This window comes from Diachasmimorpha longicaudata, chromosome 3 (genome assembly GCF_034640455.1).
Source record: "Diachasmimorpha longicaudata isolate KC_UGA_2023 chromosome 3, iyDiaLong2, whole genome shotgun sequence".
Lineage (NCBI taxonomy): Eukaryota > Metazoa > Arthropoda > Insecta > Hymenoptera > Braconidae > Diachasmimorpha > Diachasmimorpha longicaudata.
Window position 1 is genome coordinate 177,926 of NC_087227.1, and position 14,213 is coordinate 192,138.

A 14,213-nucleotide genomic window follows, 5' to 3' on the forward strand; every position below is an offset into this window, starting at 1 on the left:
TTTAACATTTTTCTTAATTTAATGAATTGTTCTTTGTTTAACGCTTTGGTGAGTATATCTGCAGTGTGATCTTATGATTTAATCTCAACAACTTCAATTGTTCCTTCGTTTACACTATCATGTACATCATGATATTTCACCTCAGTGAATTTAGAATTTTTTGATAGATTACCACATTTTGCGATAGTTACTGCAGGTAGATTATCCTCGTGGATTTTTATCGGTTTATCAAATTTTAGATTGAAGCATTCTTCTACTAGTCCTTTTATAAATTCTACTTCACTCAGAGATTCGGATAAGGCAACATATTCTGCTTCCGATGAAGATTTTGTAACTGATTTTTCTTTTCGTGACTTCCAAAACACAACATTTCCAAATAATCTTATTATACAGGGTGTCCCAGAATTGCACGTCCAGACTTTAAACTTAAGTTGGGGGTGAAATTCTGGATCGAAAAGTCCTGAGCGACTTTTTGATCAAACACACCCTCTTCAACTTATTCAGGGTTGAAGTTGGACGAATCAGGGGCGTGGGATAACCGCTCGCACGACGGTGAGGAAAACATGCGAGTGTGCTGGTGTCCCCACCATACCGTACTACTCCCCTGCCGCGGCAGAACGAGATGACTAGCGTCGGGGGGTAAGAAGAAGGGGAGGGAAATGAAAAATATGAAAACCCGCCCGGTACGTAAAAATTATTTACTGCTCCCCTAATTAATGCCAAGGGATGAAACCAAGGGCATTCGATGGAGGAATAAATTCCCCATCGATTGAGGTCCATTATATCTCTTAATCTAATCGAAAAGGAGAAAAAAACAGCATTGAAAATTACAGCGCTGGAAAAAAAACCCGGCGATGTAACTTTCTAAAGTCAGCCCCATTGGCCCTGTATGAGATGTTCATTTTTTCTTTCAGCGAAAGAGAAAAAAAAAGATCAATCGCTGATGATTATTTTTTTTTGGGTGTTCATTTTTTTCATTTCCCTCCCCTTCCACTTATCCACCGCCGCCAGTCATCTCTTTCTGCCACCGCAGGGGAGTAGTACCGTATGGTGGGGCCACCAGCACACTCGAACGTTTTCCTCACCGTCGTGCGACCGGGTATTCCACGCCCCTGATTAGTCCAACTTCAACCCTGAATAAGTTGAAGAGGGTGCGTCTGATCAAAAAGTCGCTCAGGACTTTTCGATCCAGAAATTCACCCCCAACTTAAGTTTAAAGCCTGGACGTTCAATTCTGGGACACCCTGTATATTCTTTTCCATTGTCGCAAATTAAGTTTTTTACCCTTTGTCCTGTCATATTTTCCATTAGGTTTATATAGCTCTCAATACAACTAAAGACTTCCGTTTTAGAATTAGTGCAATATACCTTTGCCAACTTACTATAGTCATCAATTATGTTCAAAAAATATTTTTCACCATGATTACCTGTGGTAAAGTGAGGCCCATTAACATCAGTGTGTACTGTCTCAAGATTTTCAGTGGCTTTGCTCCTATTATTTTCAAATGACTTATTAGGCATTTGAGATTGAATGCAAATTGCACATTTCATAAAGTCAGGTTCTAACTCTTTAGGTACATCCTCTAAGACACCTTCTTTTTCACATAATTTCTTCAGATATTCAAAATTTACATAGCATAGTTTTCTGTGCCACCTTTCTTTTTGACTAATTTTCTCTTGATTCTTTTTTGTTGATTTACTATTGTTTACTTCGCTATACCGATCTATATTTTTGGCTTTACATAACTAGTCACTTGATAAATGTCATTTTCCTTTTTTGCAATAGAAATTAACTCATTAAAGGGATTGTATATTTCAGATACATCACCGTGAGCTATCAATGTATTATTATTTGTTACTTTAGCAAAGCTAATCTAATTCTTTCTCATTCCTTTTACAAAGAAGACATTAACTAATTTTATAGGAATTTCTCTACCGTCGATCTTACATATTGTTATCACTGTTCCTATTTTTGTAGCTGTCATAATATGCCCAATTTACCATTGACTGGATTCTTCAAATCTATACGTGACTCAAACAATTTTTCATCATTAATTATGTGGTCTGTGGTTCCACTGTCGAGTGTCCAATTAACTTCATTGTCTTTCATTTTATTGTAACTTACATAGTTCTTATTTACTCCAGTAGAAAACACGTTAGATTGCTTATCGTGGTAGTCTTCGTAGTTGTCCTGATTCTGTTGCTCTGGATTTAGTGTCATTGTCTTGGCTACAGCCCTGTAGTTTCCTCTCTGCAATCCTCTGTTGTTGTCTCTGTAGTAACCTCGACCTTCGTGGGGTTCTCCTCTGCCCCGAAAGTAATCTCCTCTGCTTCGAAAATACTCTCCTCTTCCTCGAAAATAGTCTCCTCTGCCTCGACTCTGTAATCTATCCCTATTTTGACCTTGGTTCAGGTCATATTGTTGCCTACATTCTCGCTTGTAGTGTCCGGGTTTTCCACACTTGTAACACGCCTGTGTGTTTGTGTTTCTTTCTGTATTGAATATACTGGCGTTTTCTTGATCTCTCTCAAACTTATTGGTTTCGTTTTGGCAATCCACCATTTTTGTTGTTATTTTGCTTTGTAAAAATTCCACAGTTCTTGGGTCCTCTGGCAATACGTCAATTGAATCTCCGAAGTAGCTCATCGAGGTGGGAAGTGCTTTGATCATATAATTGAATTTCTCTAATTCACTGAGCTGAGCTCCCGCTGCTTTTACTTCATTAGTTGCTTTACTAAACTCATCGAAGAATCTTCTGGCGTCTGTGTGATGTCGTATTTCGAAGAAACAACGTTTTTTATAATATAAGAAGAACTGGAGAAGCGAGGTACTGTTCACTGATTAATTTATTCTTAAGATGACACTTCTGAATTTGGAAGATATTGACTATTTAGAGGGTGATTTGGAACTGATTTAAGGGAGAGTTCCCTTGCAGGACTTGAGTCTTGGAATCATGACGGAAAAGAGGAAAATTGAGGAGTGAGAGTTTTTGGAGGCGCCAACAATTATGGCAAATATTAAGGCCTATCTGGACATTTGGGGACAGTTGGAACCTAATGGTTTTATTAATTTAAGTGCAAACCCATTTGGTTAGGATGGGGACTAGGTTTGAAGCTTTAGAGGGTTTGGAATGTATTTGGGAATAAGGAAATAATGTGGTTATACAACACCTTCCCCCTTAAGTTTGTTAACGGAGAGTTAACAAATGATACATCGAATTACAATAATATTGAATTATAAATGAAGAATAAATCATAAAATTAAATAAGATACATTGAATTATAAAGGATAAATCATAAAATTCAATAAGATCCTTTGAATTACAATAATAGATGAATTAATTGATAGAATTGTAAATCTCAAGTTCGTAACTGACAAAAGACTCTAACTCTAAGGTTCAGTCAAATATAAATGTGTTTAAAAGATTGGATATGAATTAAAAAAGTTTAAATATTAAATTAAATTGGTATTGTGCTTCTACGAGGTCGTTGGAGAGGTGGAAAACGAATTGTTGGCGGGACTTCGTCATCATCCGAAAGTCAGGTGCTCGATGAGAGACAGCAGGTACATCCTGTCTTAGTCGGTAGGTTACTATTTCATTGACTGATCCATAAGATGGTTCTGATGAGTCAAAAATACAATTGACAAAATTACTGATGAGTGGAGGATTCGTTTCATAGTTTCTCGGATTCGTAGTAGGATAGCAGAGACGATAAAAAAGATTAAATTGTCCAAAACATTTGCAGCAACGAAGAATAATGATAATAATGATGAATGCTGCGATGATCCCACGGGGGACATTGTACCATCTAGTATGGGTGACAATGAATGGTTCATTCAGTCGTTTCGTGATGATTTCGTCGAACTCGTTGAGCTTTCTATCCGCTATCTGGAGGTCCTTGAGGTCGATGTTGGTTAGATGAATTGGCTTCAGCGTAATTCACTCAGTGGTACTGAAATGAGTCTGCAGGATACAACAGTCGTCAGCGATTATATTCATATGAGGAATATAATAGGTCGCGTTTTTCGTACTGTCGCGTACTGTCAAGATTCAAGAACGATTTGGTCTGTGTAACCTCGGCATTCGGGTTCCAATTGGATTAATCCACCCTTTTGGAGAATGACATCTTCTAGGTGATTTTCATTCTCTTCGCACATAATCGTAAGCGTCGTTGGTTTTTGGAGAATATAAATCCATTGATTCCTCCCGATATGATGCCAGGTTTCGATGGTTGCTTTGATGGTTTTTGTAGTACATGATGCTGGAATCCTTGTCATATGTGGAGATAGCAACTCTATTTCACACGGTGGATTGCTATTTGAAGTTATCGTGTGCAGGTGATAGCAGATGTATTGTTCATCTTGGTACTCATGACAATCAGACAATCCATTAAGGAAAGTGTATTGGGATCGAGATTGTGATAATAGGAGGTAATTGCTTTGAGGCATAATGTAGGAGAAAAATTGTGAATTATTATGTTGAATAGGAAGTGGGATTATTTCATAGAGTTCAAATTTCATTTTATCCGCAAGTGGAATTTGTAATGCAAAAACGATATTGTCTTTTGTAGACATAATTTGTAAATGTAAAAGCTTGAATAAGTGATGTATATTTTCCAAATTTGGGTCCATTATTAGCTCATGGATATTTTTGTACCTTTTTAACTCGTCATGTAACATTTGTGGGGTTAGGAGAAAAGGAGAGACGATATTATGGTCAGCTAAATTAACAGCTTCGATATACTTAGAAAATTCGCGGTTTGCTTGAGTACCAAGTATATGGAGTATAGTGATTTGTTGATTGAATGTCGTTATCATTTCTAAATCAGATATATAAGAGTTTGTCTGGGCAGTGAAAGAATTAATTTTCTGAATATTTTGATTCATTGCTTTCTCTTGACTCTCAAGGGAAAACAAGGAGTTATTGAAATTTCTAATTGCGTTTGCAATTATTTGAACCTGTGATTTCAGCAATGTTTGTGTTTGTCTGTTATTATTTGTCAACATTTTTATTGAATCTTCATAATATTGGGCATCGTCTGCGTTAGGCATGCCGAAACTCCATTTGAATATGTAAGACAACCCATTGATGAGGCCACGTTTCTTTTTCCTGATAATTGATCTCTCAGTCATTTGTCGAAGAATATCATTCTTTACTGAACCTGATATGACCCTTTTTAGTCATTTCGGTCGTCGTTTGTTTACAAATTTCCTCAGTTTTAGTTAAATATTTGTCAATGATATCGAAGGTGTTTCTGAGGTGAGTTTTATTGAGATAAGTGAGACGAGTTAATTTGGAGTTAGTGATTTGAACGATTCCCTTTCGCCGCTTTCGTTGACCTGAAGCGTCCATTTTCTTGGGGACGACCCAGAGTGGGCTCGACCATGGGCTTACAGAGGGTTTTATGATCCCTTATTTAATCATTTTTTCTATTTGGTTGGAAACTTTGTTTTTATGTACCTCGGGGTACCGATAGGATTTTACCTGAATTAGAATATTGTCGATTGTAGGAATTTTACAATCTGTCGCTGATGTACAAGATAATTTGTCGTTTGGGAGATTAAAAATATCGTGAAATTCTTCACAGAGTTTTGTTAATGATTGTTTTTCTTCGGGATTAAGGTGTTCAGTGCGGAGATTTTCATGTAATAGTTCATATCTTTTTTCTAAATTATTCGAGTTGTTGTTTATATGGAAAACTTTCATTTGTTGAGGAGAAGATAAAAGCGGTAAACATGGTTTTGAAAGGATTTTCTCTTCTGTGGATTGATTTACAATTGTAATAAGCGATTCTTTTTTAACTTCCCGATAGGAAGTTCTTATTTATTGCTTTTACGAGAGCTGTGGGGATTAATAATTTTTCTTCTTTATCGAGAAATTGACCGGCGATTATACCTTCGTCAAGGTCGAGAAGATTCATGAGTGATATTTTTGCAATTGCTTCTGAGCGAGGTTGAATAATTAATTGCGATGCATTGTGAAATAGAATAGCATTACTTTGTAATGGTAAGGGAAATGGTAGCGCGTCGATTGAGAGTGTCGAATTTTGATAATTGATTTTGCAATTATGCTTTTGGAAAAAATCTTGTCCCGGGAGACGATCAAATGGGATTCCTGTATTCAAATTGAGTACATGAAATTAATTAAAGAAAGAGTTGGAATTGACCGACAAATTTAGTTTAGTCTGTCCGAGAGTCATGATCGGTGCGTTGGGTTTAATACCATTGAGGATAATTGGCTCAAGATTGATGATTTTGTAATTATGAACACTCAAGGCTTTTACGAGAGAGACGACCGCTCCAGTGTCGACCAAAAATTTAAGAATTTGATCAGAATCGTCTGAATGAGAGGATTCAAATAGAATGTATGTTAGGTCGTTGTTATTCAAGGGTATGTGAAAAGCAAATGAATCTAAAGTTGTAAAGATAGTCGGAGCTTCATTTTTTTGTTCAGATAGCTCTGGTTGATGCAAATTAGGATTGACTGTTTGAAAATTTTTATTTTGCATTGGGTTGCTAACGTTGACGCTTGACTGTTGTCGATTTTGCGATACGTTATCCGGATTTTTCTTAACATTTCCAGCAAATCGTTTTATACATTCTTCAATAACATGGCCACTCTTTTTACAGTAATTGCACGTATTTTGAGAATTTGATGGAGTCGGTGATTATTTAATCGATTTGGGTTTTGTGATTGATTTTGATTTTTAAAAGAATTTTGGTGAGCATTTTTTCCATCCCACGTTCCACCAATCAAATGGTGGCATTTCCCGTCACGTGGTACAAGTAAGAGAGTTTTACTTCGGATATTTTTCGGATATTTCCCTGTATGTTGCGAAGCAACGAAAATATCCGATAAACAATTTGTACGCGTTTCAAACCCCAAAACTGTTATTACAAAAAATCAAGTTCAAAGACTTTACCTCAACATGAGCAGATTTGGAGAAGAATCCTTGGAGATTATTGATTAAAAAATTAGAAATAATGTTCCTAATAATACAGTGAAGACAAAAGCCACAATTTGGAAACAATTCTCTGCATTTTGTGCAGGCAGAAAATATACGCTGGAGAAGCCACAACTACGAGTGAAAAACCATACTATATGATGTGAAATGCCACACATTTAATTGATTGCAATTGGAATGAAAAAAATAATCCAGCCAAATACCCCTCGACCTTCAAAATTAATCGGATATTTCCCTCCAGTTTCGTTGCGTAGCAACGAGAGGGATAAGGTTCGCAGGTCAAAAAACCCGAGCGCGAGGGTTTTTCTGCGAATCTTATCCCGATCGGTGCTACGCAGAGAAACTGGAGAGAAATATCCGATTAATTTCGGAGCTCTTGTGGTATTATATGCGATTATTTTTTGATAATTCTGCGGGCGGCTATATATAAAAAAACAAACCATAACTTAACCAAATAAACTCCTTGTCAAACTGACAGATTGAATTTCATTGTGGTGATTTTACGCAATTGTATGGAAAATGAGTCGATTCGGAAGTAGTTCTCTGGCAAATATTGATAAGGCAATACAAGGAACTGTCCCCGTTAATACCATCAAGACGAAAGCATCAACATGGATGCAATTTTCGAGTTTTTATGATGAGAGGAAATACATTTTGAGTGCGGATTGAGTGCTCTTTTTATTTCATGGCACAATTCTCTGGGCCGAAATTTGGATAGGAAAAATAATCTCCTGAATACCACTCGAGCTTCAAAATTATAGAATATTTCCTGATAGATTGGTTGAAAACAAATGAAGGAGTCAAGTTTTTCAGGTTAAAAAATCACTCGTGCTTCGCACTCGTGATTTTTCCTGAAAAACTTGACGATTTCGTTTGTATGCAGGGAACCTAGAGGGAAATATTTTTGAAGCACGTGTGGTATTATATGTGAGAATTTTCATGAGAAAAATGGATTTGTTTATGTTCGCGGGATGTGGAGAAATTTGAATTTCGATTTTTAAGCCGACAGTCATCACTCGTGTGATTTGATCTACCACAATGTGTGCATTTAGAATACGAATTATGTTGCATTCGAAGGGCTTTTTCTTCGGTTACCGCGGCAGTAAAGGCTCGATTAATTGTAGTAAAGTCGCGGTAGCGGAGCCTTTGCGACATTTGAGGGTGTGTATGATAAATAAATCGATTTAGAGTGATCTTAGTGACCATTGCGATAGAGCCCGGTAAGAGATTTTCGTCTTGTTCAGTCGTCTGAATTGTTGCGAGAATACGCGATGAAAGGTGTTCAATTCTCTGGTAAAATTGTGACACATTTTCGTTTCTCATCTGATGTATGGAATTCAATTCGTCGAACAATTGATCAAGAGCTTTTTTATCTTGATAAAGATTTAGGAGAAGGTCAGAAATTTCTTCCCAAGTCGTGAGGTTGCAATGAATGTCGATCTGCTCACGGGCTTTGCTAGTGATACGACTTTTCACATAGAGTAAAAGTGCTGGCTTTTGCTGAGCAGACGCAAGTTCAAAAGCTCCATCAATTTGTTTGATAAATCTGCGAATTTTATATCGATCTCCATCAAAAGTTTCGGAAATAAGTTTAATTAAAAATGAGAGTCCATAAGACATGGGCGTATCGGTTGTACGTTGATTATTTTCTGTACTGTCAGGCATTTTATTGAACGTTGAAATTTGATCTCTATGTTTTGAGTCGAAAAGAAATTTATAGAGGTATTTGGAAGTGATGGGAAATAATGGAAGTGTCTAAATGTATGAATACTCAAATGATCCGAACAGCACTTACTGCGGAAACGATTCGTTGCGATCGGTGCTGGAGTTGCTAATTGCTTAGCTCGCGATAATCCTTCAATTTGTCTCCAACGATGTCCATGTTCTCAGCAACTTGATAGCTGCCACTCGGTCCACAGGGTAGAATTGCCAGTTCCACTTCAATTCACTGCTTTAGAGTGCTGGACATCCCAATCCTCGTCGCCAGAATTATGTCGTATTCCGAAGAAACAACGTTTTTTATAATATAAGGAGAACTGGAGAAGCGAGGTACTGTTCACTGATTAATTTATTCTTAAGATAACACTTCTGACTTTGAAAGGTATTGACTGTATAGAGGGTAATTTGGAATTGATTTAAGGGAGAGTTCCCTTGCAGGACATGAGTCTTGGAATTATGACGGAAAAGAGGAAAATTGAGGAGTGGAAGTTTTTGGAGGCGCCAACATTTATGGCAAATATTAAGGTCTATCTGGACATTTGGGGACAGTTGGAACCTAATGGTTTTATTAGTTTAAGTGCAAACCCATTTGGTTAGGATGGGGACTAGGTTTGAAGCTTTAGAGGGTTTGGAATGTATTTGGGAATAAGGAAATAATGTGGGTATACAACAGTGACCCACACTATAATTATTTAATTATTAATTCGTATTGATACTGCGTAGCGTATCAATAAGAAGTGCAATCAGAGTGCTTATTCATGAGAGAAATAGGATAGACAGTTGGAAATAAACAATTGAAAATAACGAACGTACAAAGGAAGTTAATACAAATATTGAACACTTGTTGATTTTCTGGCGTCACCATACACACATAAATTCACACATAAATTTCTTGAGAAGGGTCCATGACTAATCCCAACACATCTGTCTCTGTATTCTTTGTATTAAACCCAAGAACGTCATTTTTTGCAAGTAACACGCGCATCCCAAAGTTTAGAAAGTGGGTGGGGGTGGCTGGCATCAGTTGACTGCATCACGACGTTGCCCAGCCCCCTCCCAGGAACTTTTTATTTTTGAGTCTAGCTTTTAAGGAACTTCCGCCGTAAGTAAATGGGAATAGAAAGAAATGCACGAAAGCGTTGAAATTTTCAGTATACATCTTTTTCGGGACTAAAAATATGTAGCCGAAGTCCGAAAACAATGGGCGACATATATTTTTTTTAATTAATGATTTAAGACATGCCATTTGTACAGGCTCTTATGTCACGCAATTTTTAAAAATCAATTAAAAATAATCGACAATCACCAAAAAATCGAAAAACCTGCGGAATCACTCCGTAAACTAATCAAGAAGAAATAAAACGGATTTTTTCCATATGTTACTAAGTGGATTTCGAGTTGTGATTAAAAAATCTATCGTCAGTCAGGAAATTTCATCGAAATGACCATCAAACGTGGCAACGTTGAGAGGAGGTTGGAGCGCTCCGCGGCGCGGTGGACGGGCTGGTACGGTAGCGGGACATTCAAATATTCGGGGCTTCCATCAGAATTCACTGGATAGGATAATAGAACCGTTTTCCCCCCGTAGGGAAGAAAACGTATATTTTAGGTCTGTGCCTTCGGCTTGACCCTTCGGAGAGATGTTTATACTCTGACGGCACATTTCTTAAAAGTGTAGTGTGACCCCCCAAAGAATAATAAATGAACAATGTTTATTTAACGAATTTTGACAAATCAAATTGCTACAGGGTTCTTACAACGAGAACTCTTGAATAAGCTTTACCATGGCATGCCATAACTCTAAACTCAGATTGTCTCAAGGATCAAACTGGTTTGAAACTCTTAACTAAAGAAATACTTTTGTCAGGACCGACTGTAATGGTTGGGCGAGTGTGGTGTTGCTCCGGCGATCATCCAGGCTAAGCAGCGTTCCACTGGGATACTACTTGGATGGGTGACCGTTTAGGAACACCGTTCGCTCGCTCAAAAATTACTGTGCGGAAGGCACGGGTGTGGAGACCCAGTGTACCCTTCGTGTCAGTGTGACGGAAGGGTACACTGGGACCCTGCACTATCGGCCGACTGTACGGTAGAGGTTTTCCATGGTTTCCCTCTACTCCTGTGCAAATGCAGTACAGTTGGGAAAAAGTCGGTCCCATGGCACCGCAGGGGAAGGGAAAAACAAAGTGGAGGAAGAGAGGAGAAAGGCTAGGCGGGAGGAGATGTAAAACAGCGGAAATGCGTTGTAACATCAAAGGAAATAAACAAATAAAAAAAAAAAAAAAAAAAATACTTTTGTCAGGTCTCTTAGTTCTATCAATCCTTTTGCAATAGTGTCGAACATTTGTATTGCTTTCAATACTGTGAACAGCTCCTTCCGATTGATGTGCCAGGTCATCTGCTCCGGTGTCCATAAGCCTGCCCAGTGCGTCCCATCCAAATCAAAGCCCCAGCATGTCTGTGAGGCATCTGTTGATAGAAAAATCTCGGGTTCCGGCTGGAAGATGGAGCTCTTTCGATGGATATTGCTTTTCCACCACAGGCAATCGCCTCGACTCAGGCTGAGTAGTGGAAAACGTGTCTTTGGAGAGCTTTTCGAGAGACGGTGTATGCCTCGCCGTAATTGGCGACAGAAAAGACGTCCCAGGGGGCTGACCATGGATGCGAAATTCAGCATCCCTAGCAGAGGTGCCGCTGACCTCCAACTCCAGGTTCTCGACTTTAGCATTTTCCCCAGGAGCGTTAAGATCTTTGCTTTCTTGTGGGTAGGAAGCACCATTTCGTTGAGCCTGGTGTCCCAGATGATGCCCAAGAATTCGATTCTGTGATTGGGAGTGACTGTGGATTTTTTTGCATTGACTATCCAACCTAGAGAGCGGAGGAAATCCAATATCTCCAACACCTGCAGCTTGAGTTCCTGGGCACTTTGGCTTACTACCAGAAAATCGTCCAGGTAGACCAAAACTCTCATCCCCCTCTGTCGAAGAGTGTTCGCCAACCAATTGCTTATCCTTGAGAAGGCCACAGGAGCTGTGGAGAGGCCAAAGGGGAGGCATGTTATGTTGTATAGTTGGTCTTTGAACGATAGACAGAGGAATCTTCGGTGAGATTGCTTTATAGGAACGTGTAGGTAAGCTTGTGACAAGTCTATCTTTACTAGGTAGTCGCATGTTTGCAAAAATGAAGGAACCATGCGATGACTTATCAGTCGAAATTTTGGTGGATCCAAGTACTCGTTCAAACAACGGAGGTTGAAAATTTGCCGAAATTTGCCATCGGCTTTTGGAATAAGGAACATCGGGGATATAAATCCTGAGTTCCAACTTGCTTTTTCCAAGATTCTCTGGTCGATCATTGATCGCATCGCCTTCGACATTTGTGCCGTATTTTTGGTCGAATATGTACGTATGTTTGCTGGTGTGAAAGGGACGATTGGTGGTTTTTTGATGAACGGAATGGAATAGCCTTCTAGAATGCTTAAAACGTGTTTTGGCGCTCCTGCTTTGATCCACCTGGGAATAAATTGACCCAATCGCCCCCCTGCGAATGGAGAATCGTAGTCACGCTCTGCGATAGTGAGCGCTTCTTTTCCTTGAATCCCTACGCTTTGGTGAGTTCTTTGAAGATCTCGCTTCCGGCTTACGTGTGGCTGAACTGGTCGACGGTCTTGCTTTTGAGGGACGTGGATGAGTGGTATTTTTTGAGTTAGGCTGAGTTCTGGGGCGAAAGGAATTCGAGCCCTTGAACTGGTGACGTTTTAGCCTCGGGAGGAAGACCTTGGAGACACCCCCTTGCTGATTCAAGAATTCTGATAACTGTTTTTCCTCAAACAGGTGGGATTCTGACGGGGGAATCTCTGCTAGCTTCGCTGCATGATGGGGCTCTGGTGCTTTAAAGGCGTTTCTCCTCATTTCGATGAATTCGGCTCTTCTTACACAAGTGTAGTGGAGTAAATCATAAGAAATCGTGCTGACTGGCGAGTCCCCAAGGAACAGGGCCTTGATATCCGGGAGGACCACCGGGTGCTTCGCTACCAGTGAATTGAACGCGTCAGAAAGACGCTCCCTTTGTATTAAAAGACCATGAGAGAGAGTGCCTGTCAATAGATCGGTTTTAGCCATGATCGCCTGGCTGTAAGTGGATGGGCTTACGTTTGTTAATTCATTATTGACCTTGAGAGCGTTGAAAACCGGTGAAGCTCCCAGTCTCTTCTGCACTTCCAGATATCGAATTTTATTCCATGCCGACGATCCCAATTTTTGTCATCTGATTCCCTGAGCCCTGATAGCTGATTTTGGCTCAGGAATGGGGGGCTCGCATTCCTTTACCAACGGATCCCATGCTAGGCGTTGCGTGGTTTCAAGACCACTAGAAGACTTGCGGTCCTGCTCCGATTCTGACTCTTCCGGTGCGCCTTCCCATTCATCTGATGACGACCCCTCTAGACTCTGGGGCGAAGTGGGACACTGTGTAGCTTGATTGTCGATTTTTTCGTAAAGAATATTGAACATGGAGGTCATTCGATTCTCCAGGGCTTCCAGGCACGACCTTTTGACCGGAGGTTCTTCCGACTCCTCTGACTCCTCGAGCGCCTCGAGTTGACTCCCGGTCCCTGACAATCGTTGAAGCTCTTTAACTGCCATTCCCCAGGGCGTTAAAAGGTGTCTGATTGTCGCTAATGACTGCACGAACTTCTGTGCCTCCCTTATCGACCCCCGCACTTTATTCACTAACGAAGGGGGGCTTGAAATAAGGGCCCTGCAGAACGGCCAGGCCAGCATGGCCTTTTTAGAAGCGCTGAAGGACTCTTCATTAAGATTCGTGGCTGTTAGTTTGAAAGCCATAATACACAGAGCCACACACATCCAGAGTAGGGATTGCAAACTCAATTTTTTTGAAGAGAAGAGTGTCGATCTCTTTTTCTGATCCGAAGAGCTCTCTATTTGATAGCACCAAGACTCTCCCCATCTGCCATCCTTCTGGTAAACTTTTGCTGGCGGATAGCTTCAGAAGATCTAGCGTCGCATCCTCCTCCTCGGTGGCAGCTGCCCATCCCAACAAATCTTCCAACGTCGTCCAGTTCCTCTCTTCCTGGAAATGTTTTGAACAGAAAACCAGATTCACCAGAAGGATCATGCATAGGGGGTTTAGATATTGCAAAGTCATTTGTCGTTTGCGCTGGTTGCCCCACCCCTCCCCGAAATTGAAGATGACTGTTCAAAGGGGTTATGAAGGGTTGTATTGACTGTAAGAAGGTGGGAGCATGGCCTCGACCTCTCAGTCTCTTCCCCGGGTCCATATTTACTTTACCCACTACAATGACAGTAAGGTAGGACAGAGGTTAGACCGCTGGACCCTGCTATGACATCGTCTTACGTTCCCGCATGTAGGGTATTTCTTTCCAGTTAAGAGTGGAAGAGAGAGGTTAAACCATCTCCCCCAGCTTGTCAGGCGGTCATCGCATGCCCGAGCGGATGACTGCGGGCAGCGGAAAGTCCCTTCCTGAAGGAGGTGAGAAGGGGAGAGGT

The 14,213-nt window shown here is 40.1% G+C and overlaps 1 protein-coding gene across 1 annotated transcript; it reads right to left on the reverse strand.

The window, feature by feature from the left end:
• Nucleotides 1-3,941: 3,941 nt before the first annotated feature.
• LOC135161002 (uncharacterized) lies at nt 3,942-5,134 on the reverse strand. Its single transcript, XM_064118227.1, has 3 exons — nt 4,774-5,134; nt 4,111-4,563; nt 3,942-4,042 (listed from the first exon to the last, which is right to left on the reverse strand). The coding sequence occupies exons 1-3, from the start codon at nt 5,132-5,134 to the stop codon at nt 3,942-3,944; spliced, it is 915 nt and encodes a 304-aa protein (XP_063974297.1).
• Between the last annotated feature and the right edge of the window lie 9,079 nt (nt 5,135-14,213).